This window comes from Podarcis liolepis (genome assembly GCF_965112155.1).
Source record: "Podarcis liolepis genome assembly, chromosome: 4".
In the NCBI taxonomy this organism is placed as follows: domain Eukaryota; kingdom Metazoa; phylum Chordata; class Lepidosauria; order Squamata; family Lacertidae; genus Podarcis; species Podarcis liolepis.
In genome coordinates this window covers 39747925-39765806 of record NC_139558.1, presented here as the reverse complement: position 1 = coordinate 39765806, position 17882 = coordinate 39747925, and the positions used below count along the sequence as shown (strand labels likewise).

The 17882-nt window shown below is 41.3% G+C and overlaps 1 protein-coding gene and 1 long non-coding RNA gene across 4 annotated transcripts in view; both read right to left on the bottom strand.

Moving 5' to 3' along the window:
• LOC310706402 overlaps positions 1 to 17882 on the bottom strand; it is a 386819-nt gene that overhangs the window by 14263 nt on the left and 354674 nt on the right. The window lies entirely within an intron of this gene.
• MSL3 (MSL complex subunit 3) overlaps positions 1 to 17882 on the bottom strand; it is a 113263-nt gene that overhangs the window by 3642 nt on the left and 91739 nt on the right. The window contains exons 2-13 of one of the 3 annotated variants that reach the window (XM_083502024.1): positions 14139 to 14422; positions 9867 to 9949; positions 9311 to 9406; positions 8301 to 8398; positions 7339 to 7430; positions 6360 to 6482; positions 5173 to 5333; positions 3258 to 3416; positions 2747 to 3009; positions 2059 to 2168; positions 1436 to 1535; positions 451 to 535 (exon numbers count right to left, since the gene is read on the bottom strand). In XM_083502024.1, the coding sequence (XP_083358150.1) occupies positions 451 to 535; positions 1436 to 1535; positions 2059 to 2168; positions 2747 to 3009; positions 3258 to 3416; positions 5173 to 5333; positions 6360 to 6482; positions 7339 to 7430; positions 8301 to 8398; positions 9311 to 9406; positions 9867 to 9949; positions 14139 to 14237 (1469 nt within the window). In that variant the 5' untranslated portion in view covers positions 14238 to 14422. Of the gene's footprint in view, positions 1 to 450; positions 536 to 1435; positions 1536 to 2058; positions 2169 to 2746; positions 3010 to 3257; positions 3417 to 5172; positions 5334 to 6359; positions 6483 to 7338; positions 7431 to 8300; positions 8399 to 9310; positions 9407 to 9866; positions 9950 to 13357; positions 14036 to 14138; positions 14423 to 17882 lie in introns of those variants that run through there. The other 2 variants (XM_083502022.1, XM_083502023.1) reach the window with 2 other exon arrangements.

Here is a 17882-nt window from a genome sequence, read left to right as displayed (position 1 = left end):
CAGAAATGCTAATTCAGTGTTCTATATAATGAACAAATATCAATTCTGAATGGCAACTGTGTGCACCAATTGGTAGACCAATCTGAAGCACTGGTGTATCAAGAATGGATGCTAAGCACAGCATTGGACATCATGTAATGATCATGCACATCCTGTTGTGCATCTAAAGCACTCCTTACACCAAAGCTCCCACTTCACTTCACATGTGCAATCAGAGGATACACAAATCAAACAATGTGTCAGCTTCTTATTATATAAAATGTTAACGGGAAGCCCTTTGTGAAGGTAGAATTAACTTCTTGGGCACACCCTCTCACTTTTCTTACAGACTAAGCTGTAAGACAGTCATATAGCACAGGACTCGTCCATTATTGAAATGATTGCTCTTGCAGTTACTAGGTGCCCTGGAACAGTTATTAAAAGACTTTCTATAATTCACGGTCAAGTTACCTTAGGAACAACTCAAAGTGCTTTACTAATGCCTTTAGGTTTTTGTCAGGAAAGCTCATCTTCCCAAGTATCTCTGGAAGCTTTACTGTAAAAGCAAAATGGGGAAAAAACAATATCATAGTTAATTTTTAATCAGTTTCTATGCAACCGTCTAAAGACCCATCCCAAAAAATTGTGAATTTTTAAAGTTTAGTTAAGTTTCCCACTGCTCAATACAATATTCCATGAGTATAGAATACTCTGGTGGTTTTCTTCCATTTGTAAAGGTATATTGATCCTCAAGGCATACAGAATGGCTTGTGGCTCAGCCCGTAACAATTTCTGACGAAAATAGTAAATGTGCCCTGCTATGCTGTTCATCAGAATTCGAAACAACTAGATCAAGTCAAGAGGTGCCTCTAGTTAAGTGGACAAGTGATTTTTTATTATTTGTGGAACAAATAATGTGTTAATAAAAGTACTTAAATCAAATGAGAAATATGCTGCAAGGATGCGCAGCTCAACTTGATTGCTAAAATAGCTTGTCCTCCAGTTTGGAGCTGTACCACCAGCTTTCGTAACACTTCAACGAGTGACAGTTCAGGTGCATCTGCAGTGACCCTCAACAAAGCTTAAAACAACAACCACTGTATCCCATCCTTATTTCTCCCCCAGCACAACAGTTAGTAGAAATGAACTAGCTGGGTTCCCATGTTAGCACCCAGTTTGAACAAACATAATACTAGTTTAACAGGAAGCACTCAGTATTTGAATTCTTGCACCAGGGTCTGAAGATGGAGTAGATAAAGTATATCTGGATATGGGAGAATACCTAAAAGAGAAACTCAAATTCTCTCAAGAGCTCAAATTGTTTATTTGGAAGAGTGTTACTGTGGAAATCCAATCCAAACTTCATTGCGACAAAGCGTTATTTACATCCAAGTAACTGTGTATAGGACCTTAGCACTATACATAATCTATTTTCAAAGTGAAAAATGTATTTTACCAAACATGCGTAGCAAATGTTGAGATCCATAAATGTAAGAAGGCGGTGGTGGCTGATCACCTGGGGGATAGCTTTCTGGCATAAGTTTCCATGACAACACCTAAACATAAAATTAGCACATTTATTAATACATCAAAGCATGGTCCATAATAATATCCCCAAGAGATTATATAGGCCCAGCTCATACGTCACAATTAACCATAATTAATGGTTTATTATGAATGTAGATCTCAGTCTCACTGTGTTCCTCACCTAGCATCAGTGGGAACAACAAACTACGATCCCTGCTTCAAATGACATCTGAACCAGGGATCTCAGCTTGTTTTGCTCAAACAAACCACAATTAGTAATTCAAGAGCAAACCTTGGCTCTATGCTATGTTTTGTTTGGAGAGAAACAAGCCATAAAGTCTGTTTGGACACAATAATCTGGTCTGGAACTCAAGAGATTGTGGTTTATTGTTTCCGCTCATGCTAGGGAAGCAGCAAAGAGGGAGCCATGTGTACATTTGCAGGTGCAGCTATTCTTTTCCGAAAGAGACTAAGGACAACTTGGGTTCACAGCTAAATTTAGTTATTTTAACGTAATTTAATCTTAGGAACCTGCTAAGACTAAGAGCTTACCTCGTTTAATTCATTGTTTCTTCTGCCTTCGAAACCAGCAAATACTGCCCCACCCTCTTTGCTAGGAGTCAACGTGATGGGTGACGATGACCCACTGTGGACAGGAGTTTCTTCAAAAGAAAAGCAGAGAGCTATATTATTCCCTGAATCAGGAACAGAACTTTTATTCAAATGAACCTGATGCAACCAAATTAATGCATGATTTATTGTTTTTTTGTTATTTATTAAACTTGTATACAGGCCTTCATCGGAAGATCACAAGGTGGTTCACAACATAAAAATACAAAACGAGAACACAAAATACATAATAAAAACAAGAACAAGAATACACCAATAACCCATCCCATGAACACATTTAAAAGGACATAGAACATTAATCAGTCAAAGGCTGATTATTCTGGGCTTTATTCTATGTTTGACGCAGGTCTATTTAAGCAGAGTGGGTAGTGAAGGCAGTTGAAATTATATGCACCCAAGCTTAAGATACCTGCTACCTACCCAGAGGGAAAGACTTCGGTGCCACCAGTACCTACTTTTCTTCCACGACTAGTATAACACTCAGCATGCACATGTCAAATGTCCTTCCCTACTTCTTAAAAAGTAACAGATGATAAATAATGTTTACAACAAAATGGTGTCTCCCCCTGCCCCCACTAAATAATTTCTCCACCTTGCTACAACGACATACTCTTTTCAAGGTGCAAAAACAATTTTGGCATTGACGTAGGAGCCTCAATGTTCCGTCGTTTTGGTTGTGGTGAAGAACTGCTTTCCGACAATCTGTCACAGTTGGATGTGTGACGTGTGGAGCGCCTTAGGGACTGCAGTATTTCAGGTTCGGTTTTTCGGCGTTTTGGTGTTACTGACTCTCCCGTCACAGGCTGACTGTCCGTGGACTGGGGAGTCGATGGGTTCAGAAGTGGTGGGCTTGGGGAAAGCTCTTCTTGATTTCTGAAGAAAGAGAAAAATAAAAGTGCACTAAAGTAGTAAGTGCTTACCGATGCAACTGTATGTTATGCGAAAAAAGTATTAGCTATAGGAACTATGTGACTTCCATGTTTTTCGAAACTACTTTCTTCTACTTGTTCTTAGCCTACTGGAAACCAATCTCACTATCACAAAAAGCAAGCAAAGGTTAAACACACCATCTACTTAAATTATACTCTAGAGAAGAGGGAAAAAAGAAGCACCAAACCTACCTGTTAGTGTTTGCTACACTCTCTTTGATTGGAAGAAAAAATTTGGAGGAAGTCACCTTCTTAAACTGTGCTTGCTCATAGGGATACAGAAGAATCAGAGGAAGAGTGAAGTCGAATGTTATTCTTAGCCCATCCACCATTTCTTTACACAATTCAACACTAGAAAGTTAAGGTTGCAAAAGAAATGCATAAATATTTTCTATAATTAACTAAATATGTATATGTTAACATGTCATAAGGCAGACAATTTTAAGAGAAATTGTAAGTGAATGTACATTTTAAGTTATTTGAACTCTAGGGAACTGCGTGGTCATGGGGCCTTGACACGCAAGAGCACAAAGTCATGAACATTTGCGCTTCTTGAGTACAGGCCCACATATTTTGGAATGCCTTCCTTGATAGCCAGCCAAAATTTGAAGTCACCAAGGTTCTTCCCCTGTGGAGGAATGGATGGGTCTCGCGCATCACGCCACATGGGAGTGCTTCTGAAGCACACAATGAGACTGAGGAGAATTCCCTTCCCTTTCCCACCCCAAAGCTCTGGAGAAGAGCTGGATTCATTGATGTTTCACTGTGTTTATGAACTGGCCAGAGCTTCTCTAAGCTATCACAAGCCCCAGGCTGGAAGCTGGGGACTGTATCTCTGAAGTTTTGCAGAAGAAGCTGAAAACTGACCAGTTAGTAGTGATCCTCTACTCCTCGCCCACTGACTGAGCTGCACAGGGATGATGCTGACAATAGAAAGTCAGATTCACAGGAAGTCAATTCCCCATTAAACACAGAGTAGCCAACATACATTGTAGAAACAACTGTCACATTATCACAAGTATAAAGGGTGTGAAAGTATATGAAGCAAGCAAGGACAAAGATACAACACTGTAACTGAACCAAACCAAACACTTTGTCAGGTGAAAATATTCTTTACGCAGTGTGGGAAGAAAATAGCAGGCTGTTTGGGGAAGCCAGAAATCTAAGGTCTAGGAAGCTGAAATTATGAAAAGAGGGCTCAGAAAGGTTGCTGAAGGAAGGGGAATAGTAGATCATATGCTGAGAATAAACAGACTTGAGGGAAAGGGGTGACGGCAGGGGAAGTCAAAGTAGGACTGGAAAAAACTCACATAGATCTTAGGGACAGGATGAGTTATGTACTGCTGGCAGGCAGAGAGGTGAGGTCATTTGAGGCGAGCAGTGAGCTTAGAAGGTTTTGGAAACAACTTAAAACTTATTGTTTGAGTTTAGAGTTTGGACTACTAGCATGAAACATCTGTTTTGATATTATCTTTCTTCTTGCAAGAGATGTATCTGGTGAGGGAAACTGCATTTAGATATTATGACTTGGTAAACAACCAAATCAACAAACACGCAAAACACCACACACCCTTTAAATAACACAGTGAAGATTTAAACCCTCTGCTACATCTTCACTCTGCTTACTATCTTAACTATACAAGATGACTTTATATAAACATAAATGACATACAGAAAAAGCTCTATATGTACCTGGTGTTTCCTGAGAGCTGCCATTTAGGGAACCTTAAATTTTGTAGATTATGCTCAGGGACAGAAAATGAGGTTGATACTAAAAGGACTGCCAAACGTATCTCTATTTAAAAACCAATTGCCTTTTACTTCCAAGACAAAACATGCCCAAACCAATTCCTTAAGTTGTATCTACTTTACCCCCACTAGGAAGGTAATTTTAACAGCTCCTACAATGGCCTTTACAGCTCAACGAGATCCATCTTCATATTGCATTTTCAAGCATTATGATTTGCTTGTGTCAGCTAACCTTTCACTTTATCCTCAGAATGACAGAGTTCATTTACAGCAAGTGAGCACATACCGCTTTGAAAACTTATGCCTTCATTTCAAGCACGATACTTTAGATAGATAAAACAAAAAAGTGCTTACTTACTTCTTTTCTGGTGGGATATAGTGCAGATTCAAGTTGGTGTGTGAAGACATCTGATGGTGCCGTGATCTTTCATTGGCTGAAAAAGCTGCATTGATGGCAAAATGCTTCACGTACGATTCCAAGATGGTTATTATATTTGTCTGACATGGCAGTTTCACCAGCTAGATGAATCAATCAATGGCCAAATTGAAGCAATTATTTATGCAACAACATAATAAAAGTTCATGACATCTGAGATCTGCTTACCACCATTCCTTTGAAATACACATTTAAGTAGACAAGCCTGAACTCAGAAAAATAAAGTGTACAAGAGAAACTTGCATCCAGCTTTCTCTGTTTGGAGAGTAAAGCAGCCATAGAAATTCCAGTAGCACCAGCTACCTACTGTACACCAATAAAACCTATACTCATTTTACTTATATGTGCCAGGGCGCTGTGGGTTAAACCACAGAGCCTAGGACTTGCCGATCAGAAGGTCAGTGGTTCGAATCCCCGCGATAGGGTGAACTCCCGTTGCTCGGTCCCTGCTCCTCCCAACCTAGCAGTTCGAAAGCACCTCAAAGTGCAAGTAGATAAATAGGTACCGCTTTGGTGGGAAGGTAAACGGCGTTTCTGTGCGCTGCTCTGGTTCGCCAGAAGCGGCTTAGTCATGTGGCCACATGACCTGGAAGCTGTATGCCGGCTCCCTCAGCCAATAAAGCGTGATGAGTGCCGCAACCCCAGAGTCGGTCACGACTGGACCTAACGGTCAGGGGTCCCTTTACTTTTTTTACATATACCCCAGCACATAATTTGAATCCATTGGTTTGGGTCCTGCTGTCTGAAGCAACAGAAAACAAGCTTGTTCCATTTTCCATGTGACAGCCCTTCTGATACTTGAAGATGGCTATCATATTGCCTCTCAGAGCTCCAGAGCTTAGCAGCACAAAACGTACTTTCCTTAGGCTATAACCTCCCTCTGGGATAGCATGGAAGAAGTGGTCAGAAATAATACTCTTGCAGATTTCGGGTTATTTTTAAAATTACTCCTTCTGCATTATAAATTAGCTATTCATCATCAATCCAGAACTCTTTCACTAGCTTCCATAGAGCTTATGAAACAAACAACTAAAATGGTTCAGTCTTCTGAATACAAGAATTTGATATAAGTGCTTTCAAACATCTTCATTTGATTAAGTTATTCATACCCGTTTTCTCCTATTAATATAGTAACAATCTTCTTCAAGCTTTTTTTTCAAGATTTCAGGAATTTCAATGTTTATTGCTCTTTCTTCCATGTCCCGTTTAGTATGAGTCTCTTGCTCTTCTTTCTGTACAAATACATATAAGATTTTAAAAAGTCTTTTCATACATTGTACCGGTAAATTACATAGAGAGAAACATTGGAATTATTTATAACATACGAACCAGGACTGATGCTAGTAGCTAGCTAAAGTTAATCATAACCAACTTATGTCCACTAATTACTCCACATATGACTTAGCTGCATCACCCACTTAAAACAACTGCGCGGTAACATTTTTTTTTGCATAGAAATGTTAATGTCATTTATAACATTTTTAAAAAAATGTAACATCACTCATTATTTTGAGAGCAAGTCACATTACATTTAGGTTGTACTTTGAAACAATACGCCTCCATGATCAGTGCGAAAAACAATTCTGGAGTTATATGGTATACTACAAAAATGGGAAACTGGATCCAAACAATGGGCCAGATCCTGATGTTCTCCAACCCTCATGAGTCACTTTTACAGATGGATGGAACCACCCACTTCTCAGCCACCTGACATCAGATTTGATTTTTTCCTTTCTGGACTGGCTTGAATTCAATGCGGCAGGAATCAGCTCCCGAGTGGAGCTCCCAGGTCCCATTGGAGCTTGCTTGGATATTAGCAATTTGTGAAATATTAAGTGGTATATATTTAATGGGCATAGCTTGGGAAGAACTAGGTTCATGTGTCCAAGGTTACCATCACTGGTCTGCCGAGATATACCAGTGACAAAAATCATAGGGTACATAGTACTATGTTTTTACATTGTATGCAAACATTAAGCTAATCTTTTGCGAGTAAGACACTTGGTACCCAGAAAATTCTGATTGTTGCCCATGAAGTATTTTATGGCGTATATTTATTTGTTGGTCAAGATAGCTGTATTGGCATACCATTTCTATTTTTTCATCCACGTCACTTTCTTCACTCTTTATTTCTTCATCTGTGCCTTCATCACTGTCATCAGAAGAAGAACTACTTATAGCTGTATAAGAAAAAATGAGTTACCTTTGACATTTAGCACGCTTACCCACTCACTTCATTTGACAAAAGGAGATGTACCGGTAATCCTCAAGCTAGATTTATCTGCCTATTTAAAAACTTTATCAATCTTTCTTTTAACTAATTAAACACATTTAAACACATCACAAACTGTGTTTTATATAATCGACTTTTATTTTGTTCTGTGTATATCACAGTGTTTTTTGTTGCTATGGCCGATGGCTGATGCAAATAAAGTTTCATTCATTCATCACAAAATGTGGAAGGTTTCTTAATATCAGTGAAAAATAACTGTAATTGGGAAACTCCTTAGTACAATGCTTCAGTAATTGGAAATTTACAGAAAATAAATTGGTTTCACAAGGAACAATAAGTTGGACATTACGCAACAGAGATTCTGAAGAGTTCTAATTGCTGAAGTGTCAGAACAAGCAGAATGTATGGTAAACCTTCCTATTTACCACTACCAGTGTTGAAAAGCTTAAATATTTGATGTGCTTTTAAGGCTACGGTTCCATTCCAATCCCAAATATGTTCATTTCCAAACCTGAACTCAGAAGTATTGCCAAATTCCTTACAGGTGAATGTACTTTTTAGAAGGACATACACTATCATCAACAAAAAGCAATTCAAACCGATAATAGTGTAAGTTTTCCTGTACATAAGACTTACATGTGAAGTTTAACTGATAGTAAAGCTGCACCTTCTGTTTTCTCCCTCCTTTCCCTTATTAGCTTAAGGCTATAAGCTTCTTAGGACTAGAGATCAATCTTTTTGTGCTGATAAAGTTGATATATAAATACTTAAAATAGACAGTTCAATCATAAGCAGAGAAAACAGACATCAAACTTACATTTTTCACTGCTTTTATCATTCTCTTCAGCAGGAAGGATCTTCAATACAGAATCAACACCAGGCAGTCTGCAACGCCCTTTCTTTCCTTTTCTTCTCCTAAAAGAAATTTAAGAAAGCCTACCATTCAACCTAACATTTTGTTATTTTACTTAAAGCAGTAAGAGTACAAAAATACCATACAAACATAAATCTTCAGGATATGCCTGTGTTTTGCCATTCCCCTGAACATGAACGGATTCAAAGACATAGGTACTGATGCATATATAGTGCTAACTATAGGTTGTTGCTACACAAAAAAGCTTTGGCAAGTTATTATTATTATCATATGCTTCCTCCTTTCCTGGTGTGCTGCAATCCCCTCCCTTGCTGGCAGTAAACCATAGTTTACTCATTCACCCAAACCGGTTAACTATGATTAGTGCTTGCCATGTAAAGCAGAAGCTATGATTTGATCCTGGAGTTTCAATTCTAGTTTTTTAAGGACTACTGCAGCAATGGGTTGAGAGAAGACTGAGACTGGTTTGCTGGTGCCTTTTCTCACTACCAAGGAGAATAGCAAGCTATAAAAGCAGTAGCTCCCGCTATTGCTGGGGGGTGGGGTCCTTCACCTATATAGCTATGCGGCTTCTCTCATGAAAACAAAAGGTATTGCTTAAAAAAATTAGCTATAGCTAAATAAATCACAAAAGAGGGGCAGAATTAATAAAAAAGCATAGGGCAAAGCACTAATAAGCCTGTCACCCATCACAACTGTTCTGACTACTAGGGATAGGACGTTTTAAGAATTTTAGCTTTTGGAGCTTTTTTCCTTTTAAGAATTCCCAATGGGAACAGATGGACTTCCATCAAATGTGCTAAAAGAGTTCAGTGAAAAGCTTAGTAAAAAAAATCACTTGGAAGTACAGAATAGCTACATCCACCTCAGCAGGTATAAAGTCACAATTGTATGTAAAAGGAGTATGCATTTAACAGATATTACTATTGGTGCAAACTTTGTTTGATCCTTACATGCGAGCCACAGCTTTCCTTGCCAATCTACGTTGTAATCTGCGGTTTTCATCAGAGTCACGAAGAACATGATCTTCAGCTGCCCATCTGTCCCAACTGAGTATTAAAAAAAAAAAAAGCATGAAAATGTAAGATTACAGTAGGGAGTAGTATTTGAAACAATACACATGATTTCAGGTCAGTTCATAATTAAAAGGCTAACTGGGATTTAGTTAATGTTGGTTTTTAGTTTGATAGCCAAGTTAGTGAGATCATGCATACATTTTTTGTATGAGTGGATGCACAAAATATTGCACAAAGCAGTTAAGTTGGCACGCCTCCGCTTACACTGATGGCAGGCCCTCACAATCTGGCCATGGACATTGTTATTCAGGAGCAAGTCCAATTTTAGTGACATTTACTTCAAGATAAGCATGATTAAAACTGCTGCCTGACTTTCAGGTGGGCATTACAGGTACCAATCCCTGCAAAGGTGTGATTATTTGACATTTTATTTATTCGTGAATTATTAGAAGAACTTGCAGCACTATGCACAATGTACTAAATACATCCTCACCTTCGGTTCCAACCATTAAAATGGATCAGATATTCTGGAATCTTTCTTCCTTTCTCATCCTTTCCAATAACAATGTCAACAATCTGAAATTATAAAAGTTTGTGCATTATTATATAAACATGGGAAGAGATTTTACAGGTTTGTACTTCAGACCAAGAGAATTAGTTTCGTTTCCAAGTAAGCTTGTTTATTTTGAAGGCTTACAGACAATATCATATGTGAAAGCAATAGTACTGCTGTTTCAGAAAGGAGCTGGGGAACCAAGCCAAGAATACCACCCAGAGACAATACATTTAGTGACTGAGAATGTGAGGGGATTGTTGAGCGGCTCTTTTCAAATGCATTATTTGTTTTGAGGATGGATCACCAATTTCTATTTGTCACAACACTTCAGAGACTGGTTTTCTAGCCCATATTAAGAAAGGAACTGGTGTTGTGTTCAAATCCTGAAGAAGAAACCACAGACAATGCACTTGGGAACTGCAGTTTTCGCCGAGGGAGTAGGCGGAATGTAACCGGTGTGTGTAGCCAATGGTGCTGCTACGTACAGTATGAGGAAACCCTGGGCTAGACATCATCTGGGAGCCCTATGCCACTGTATCCTGTCTCTCTCACCTGCACCACCCTGGCCACTCTGCTTCTTCCTCCACTTCCCACTGAACTGAGTAAAAACAAAGCAAACACCTTGACATTGTTTCACACCTTTGTACTTTTTCAGTCTTAACAGTACAATTCAAAACATGCCATTGAGTTTAATGGGTCTTGCTCCCAGGAATATGGGAATAGAAGATGGTAGCCTTATTAATATCCAGTATTGCCAGACATTGTTTGAAACTCCCATTGTTCTAGGTGCATTTTGCGACAGGGAATTTCATTAGTGCAAGCAGTTTCTGAGCTCTGGGCGCAGCACTGCACCTAAGAGTTCAGATTAAAACTGCTGAGTGAAAGGAAAGGAGGGCCTTTTTCTGCCTCCCCACTTCCAGCTACTCTCTGATGACTGGAGAAGAGACCCTCTTAAGAATATTAGGAGGGTGGGCAGGGGAAGGACTAGACCATGTGAAAAATGAACGTAATATTTTAACTGCAGTTCATTCATTTTCAGCTTTGTATTATTGTTATTTTAAAAAAGCATGCCTAGACATTCCGTTGTTGCACCCATAACCTAGGTTTAAGGTGCCATTTAGCTCCTAGCTTTCATCACTCAGTTTCTAACACTATTACCAGATCTATGGAACTTGTGCCAGGGGTGTTTTGAAAATAGGGCTGAGATGGGCAAAACGTTTGCAGATCAAAGTCAATCAGGCACTTGTCATAAACAGAGGAGAGAAGACTGAGTGAGGAAACCAATGCAGAAAAGAGGAAGAACCTGATTGTGCATACTCTGGCTGTTTGCTTCTGCACCACAGTGTGCTGAAACTCTCCTCCATCATCACTTCCTATGGGAGCTGCCAAACCCCCACACACTCCACACTACCCTCATCCTGGTGCTCCACCCCACCCCACCCCCATCAGGTGTCATCAAGAATTGGCCCTCCTTTCCTTTAATCAGAACTTCTTTTTCTTTTCATTTTTTTACAAAAAAGAAATAACCTTCTCCCTTTCTGATACACCATCTGGCAAGCTGGGATGAGGGAAATTGCCCAGCCTGCTGTCACCCCCGACTCACCAGATAGCACACAATGCTGATGGAGTCTGCTCACACCTTTTTAAAAAAATTAAAAGAGAGAACAACCCTGCTTTTCCTGACACCAGCTTGGTAAGGGGGGTGGGGGTGTTTGTGTCAAGAAATAATAGCAAGGTAAATGCTAGTTTCACTCTGCTTTTCCCCCCCCCCATCCCCTTACCAGGTGGCGTCATGTGAGGCCATAGTTTCTCTTTCCTGTTGTAGCTGCTGTGAAACTCCTGAGCTGACTCTAGCTATATTCACCTGCTACCATCCTTGTTTTCCAGGGTGCCTGGACTAGACGCACTCTGGGAAACAAAGGCGGTGACAGGTGCAGCTGGCTTGGCAGGCGTTTTGCTGAACAGTGTGCCTGCTACTGAAGATCCATTTTAAAAAGCAAATGAACGTATGTTGCCACCTGTCTCTAACAGTCATCATCAATATACACACAAAAGCCACAAAACAGAGGAAAGAATACCACAACAATATGCAGGGTTAAGTATACTAAAGCCCTTTGATTACAAGGACTTTGTTGTGACGAACTCTGCATAAGATTAAGCTGCAGAGTATAAAAGCAATATAACTGTTTTTCCAGTTATTTCCTTTGCAGTTCCCTATAGAGTTTATGGCTACAATCCTAAGCACATGAGTCTACCTATCTTTCACCAAGGCTTACTTCCAACTAAATACAGTATACACAGAATTTGGCTGCATAATCTGGTTTGGAATAACAGGAATTGGAAGGATCTGGTGTACATACCAGGGAATTGCCGTCACTGTATTCAGTGTTAAGCTGCAGTCCTGAGCTATTTTGAAATATATTTTTCAAGCATTTGAAATGGTTTCAAATATGCTTGAGATTACAGCCAAATATATTATTTTCAGTCCTACGCCCCAAAGAAACCTCTCAAACTGATAGGTAGATGGCAAAGAATGATCCTACCAGTTTGTTTCAATATATAGATTACCTTAAATGTTTTATGCAAGCCTCATTTATAGCTTATAAATATTACTATAAAACAAAGTATGCTTTAAAAAAAGCAGTTCTCATTCACTATAAGCAAGATTATTTATGCTATGCCCTTTTATTAAAGGTTTGATTTTCAATGCATGGGGAGGGTGTAGGAAGTATACAACAAATCCATCCATGCTAAAAAGTTGGTAGTGCCTTCATTGTCCAAACTTGGGTCCAGTTCAAACATTACAAAATGCAGATAGATAGCCGTGTTGGTCTGCCATAGTCAAAATAAAAAAATTCCTTCCAGTAGCACCTTAAAGACCAACTAAGTTAGTTCTTGGTATGAGCTTTCGTGTGCATGCACACTTCTTCAGGTATCTGAAGCTCATACCAAGAACTAACTTAGTTGGTCTTTAAGGTGCTACTGGAAGGAATTTTTTTATTACAAAATGCATGAGGCCTGAACACCCAAGTACCACACTCTGGTTAGCTGCAAACGGTCATGCCGTCCAGTGCCTCTGCAGTCAGTGAATAAGCTGAACTTGAGTTACATGCCAATTACTACATGGAAGTGATTTCCACATGTGGCTTTTAAGAATATGTTAACACTTGGATAAATATCACTTCCAAGTAAATTAGCATGGAACTGAGATATTCGTTTCTAGTGTTGGCAAAATAAACCCGCTTTCTTATAGGAAGCCCACAGCTAAGAAGTCATTGGGAAGGCTTTTCTCTCCTATGGAGAACAATGGAATTGGCCTTGCCATGAGAAAAAGCACAACTGCAGCCTTCTATATAACCTTTGCAACAGCTTGAGCGGATAATATTCGGTAAACAGAGGCCAGGCAATAAAATGCAATCCCCGTTTACCTGGGAATAAGCCCCGCTGAACTCGGTATGGCTTACTTCTAAGCCGATATGGTTAGGGTTGTTCTACAGCTACAGAATAGAGCCAGCCGGTAGTAAACACGGTGGTCTGTGTTGTCTTTTAAGAAGTGGGGACAATTTTCCCACATTCCCTGCACCTGAGCCGAGAAATCTCCAGGCGCTGGTAAGACCCACCTCTTCCCTCAAGAGAACACGGGCAGCTAATTTTTTCACGCGGTTACCCCACAGACACGTGTGTCAAGTTGTCCCTTAAAAGGACAGCCTCTGGTAACCAGGTAACCTATATTAGAAAAGAGTCAAAATAAGACGAAGAGACTAGCGCGGGGGGGGGGGGGGAGCAGGAGGACTGGCGCCAATTTTGCGTTGTCGCCCTTCTCCTTCAACGGTAGTATCTGCAATGGATCAAAATAAAATAATATATGCCCCAATAATATGTGACGGGTCCAAGCGAGATGGAGGTTCCCAAGGAAGCTGCTTTGCACCTAAGCCCCTCTCTTCCCTCAAATGGCTGTGGGGCGAGGGTAAGTTGCGGGGTGGGGTGGGGGGCAGCCAAACAGAGCTGGGTTCCCCCGCCACCCAGAGGGGAAAGGAAACAGCTGCAACACCCGGAAGCGCCACCGAAGAAAGAGGCCGCCGCTTCCGTTAGCGGGCGGGTTGCTCGGAGGAGGGGGGCACCGCGCGCGCGCGCGCGCACGGGAAGGGAGGGGGGGTGAGACGGCCAGGCGCGCGTGCCCGCCCTCCCTCCCGGCGGAGGAATCCTCACCTTGGCATCATAGAGCACCTTCGCCTTGGTCGGGTCCGGCTCGAAGCAGAGAACTCTCTCGCCTTTGCGGAATTTAAATTTCATTCCCCGCGAGGTCATTTGTTCATCATGGCGAAAGGGAAGACTCAGCCACGCCTCGCGGCAGAAGGGCGGAGGGAAAGGCAGGCAGGCAGGCGGCTCGGCTGAGCCCGCCTCCTCCTCGTCTTCTTCTTCTCCTCCTCCTCCTCCGCGCTGAAAAACAGTCCGCGAGCGAAGAAAGAACGCGCGAGAACAGCAGCAGCAGCAAAGCAGCTGGGCGTCCTCCCGAGCAAGTGCACGCGGTTGCAATGCTTCGTTTCGCTAGTCATGTGGGTGGGATGTGCTATGAGGACGGGAGTGATGCTACCGCTGCCGCTGCTATTCGCGCGAAGAGCGAGGAACAAATCTCCGCTCAGCCATGGAGCCCGCTGGACCACCGGTCGCTTAACCTCATGCGTTATAACTGTTGTGCAGAAACCATAACATTCATACCTACCCTCCCAACATTTCTCCGATGGAAATAGGGACGTCCTATTCCATAATGCTGATAGTCCATTTTATTAGTTATACCCCAGCCACTCCGGGCAGCTTCCAACATACATAAAAACAAAATACTAAACATTTTTAACATTCTATATTTAGATGTCTTCTAACTTATGGCACAGGGGACGCATAGCTCTCCCAATATTTCTCCTATGAAAATTGGGACGTCCGAAGCAAATGTGGAACATTCCGGGATCAAATCAGAAACCGGGACGGCTTCTGTGAATCTGGGACTGTTCCTGGAAAATAGGGACACGTGGAGGGTCTGTACAGTGGTACCTTGGGTTAAGTAGTTACCGTATTTTTTGCTCTCTAAGACTCACTTTTTCCCTCCTAAAAAGTAAGGGGAAATGTGTGTGTGTGTGTGTCTTATGGAGTGAATGCAGGCTGCACAGCTATCCCAGAAGCCAGAACAGCAAGGGGGATTGCTGCTTTCACTGCACAGTGATCCCTCTTGCTGTTCTGGCTTCTGAGATTCAGAATTTTCTTCTTGTTTTTCTCCTCCAAAAACTAGGTGCGTCTTGTGGTCTGGTGCGTCTTATAGAGTGAAAAATACGGTAATTCGTTCCGGGAGGTCCGTACTTAACCTGAAACTGTTCTTAACCTGAAGCACTACTTTAGCTAATGAGGCCTCCTGCTGCTGCTGCGCCGCCGGAGCACAATTTCTGTTCTCATCCTGAAGCAAAGTTCTTAACCTGAAGCACTATTTCTGGGTTAGTAGAGTCTGTAACCTGAAGCGTATGTAACCTGAGGTACCACTGTATATACCTTGCCTTGAGCTCCTTGGAGAAAAGGCGGGGGTGGGGAGATATTATAGATATAATAGATATAGCATTTAAACAAGAATGAATACATACATCATACATTCTGGTTTTCAGTGTGAAGTGGGCTAGCTGCCCTAACTCTAGTTCTGCCCTTAGAGTTCTGCCCTTAGAGCTGCCAAAATGGATCCAAATTCTCCCATTTGTAAGCATGTATTGAAATTGTATGCTTTACTCAATGCACGGCTTGGTAAAAAAAGGCCACCTGTTTATTCAGCGGTTCTTCAGTGTCATGGACAGGCTGGATACAGAGGCACCAGCTGGGGAACCTCAGAGCCCAGGAAGTGGTCAGAGGGAGAAGACTGAGAGAAAGAGGTCAGAAAATGAAGATGTAACAGGGCTTAGTGAGCAGGAAGAGTCTGTGGCAGACAAGTGCAGAAGCAGGAGATGAGGGGGCCCCAGAGGCAGAGATGAATCAGGCTGCTGAAGAAGCCAAGGGGTCTCCCCCTCCTGCTGCTCTCCCCCTCTCCCCTGTCTCCCAGAAGCAGGAGAGACATGAAAAGGGCAGAACTATTGGCTGCATGCAGATGCAGTCTCTGTTTGCTTGGAAAAAGCCCTGGAGAGGAGGAGATTTAGGCAGATGTGGAAAGGAAGGGGTCTTCAGCTGCCGCAACTGTCTCATGGGGCAAGACCTACTGAGAAGAGTTGCTGTGCTCATTAGGCTTGGCTCCCCTGAGCTGGCCTGGTTTCTGCTAATAAAGAGTTAATTTCACATACTCCATGTAATTTATAGCATTTATACATTCATCCTAATTTGCTTGTGTGTGCTTACATGTCTTCCAGTTAATTATTTGTTCATTGTTGCACTTTACAACACATTTCCACCTCACTTTCAAAATCGCAAAAAGTCCAGTTTTAAAACGCTATTTGATTGCACCTCCAAGATAGCCTAATATTTGCTGTGTTGACCTAATATTTGCCTAATATTTGCTGGTTTATTGCAGCTCAGCCCAGCAGTACTAAGTGATATGAGAAACCAATAAAAAACTTGCTGGTTATAACTCTTTATTCAGGACTTGTGCTTAATCTGAATCATTTTTAGATGGAATATCTCTTTTAGAAATCTGTTTCTGTGGTTTGAAACCTGACTGGCTATGTGTTGTTGTTGTTGTTGTTGTTGTTGTTGTTGTTGTTGTTGTTTAGTCGTTTAGTCGTGTCTGACTCTTTGTGACCCCATGGACCAGAGCACGCCAGGCACTCCTGTCTTCCACTGCCTCCCACAGTTTGGTCAGACTCATGCTGGTAGCTTCGAGAACACTGTCCAGCCATCTCGTCCTCTGTTGTCCCCTTCTCCTTGTGCCCTCCATCTTTCCCAACATCTGGGTCTTTTCCAGGGAGTCTTCTCTTCTCATGAGGTGGCCAAAGTATTGGAGTCTCAGCTTCAGGATCTGTCCTTCCAGTGAGCACTCAGGGCTGATTTCCTTAAGAATGGATAGGTTTGATCTTCTCTCAAGAGTCTCCTCCAGCACCATAATTCAAAAGCATCAATTCTTCGACGATCAGCCTTCTTTATGGTCCAGCTCTCACTTCCATCCATGAAGGGGACTGGCTATATACTTGCCCTTTATTCTGTTTTCTGCTTTGGACAAAGGCCTTTTAGCGTGACCTGAAATACATACTTGTCTCTGACCCTTCTGGCTAATCATTTTTCATCTTAATTCCTCAGGGGTTTAACAGGCACTATATCAAAACCTTTATTTTCAATCAAGACTTTTAAGTGATTAATTGCTGGTGTTTTAGGCTTCTACTGTTTTATGATTCAAGATCTTAGTCATGTTTAATTATTTTGCTGCAGCTCTTCTGTTTCACTATTGGGCTTTTACTGTTAGTTGGTTAATTATTTTATATCTGTCACCTTGACTACCTTGGCAGAAAGGTGAATAATATGTTAAATATAGCCTCGAGCTTCAGATACCAGTTTCTCTTACTTCCATCTTTAAAAACACACACACACTTGTGGTTATAAGAATTGTATAGCCATTGAGGACTCCTATTCACACACAACTTGTGGGATACAAATAAAATTGTTGTTGTTATCTTTGAGGGCAAGCTTTCTGCTGGCAAGTAGGAGCTACTTGAATCTAGTGTACAACTACTAGATATGACTGACTGACTGACTAGCCTAACTCCTGAAGCCTTTCCACAGTGACCCACCAAATACTGACTCTGTGAAACTGAATTAAATCTCCAATCCATTTTTGCTCCTGCTTTCCATGTAGGAGAGCCAACTCCTATCCTTTGCTAGTCTTAATACCTATTTATTCTTCCTATATTGCTGCATGTTAAATTTCGATAACTGCTTTTGCCTCTTGGCTTTCTCAATTTCATTGAAACTTTAAAAAAAATTAACTGTTCTTTTTGT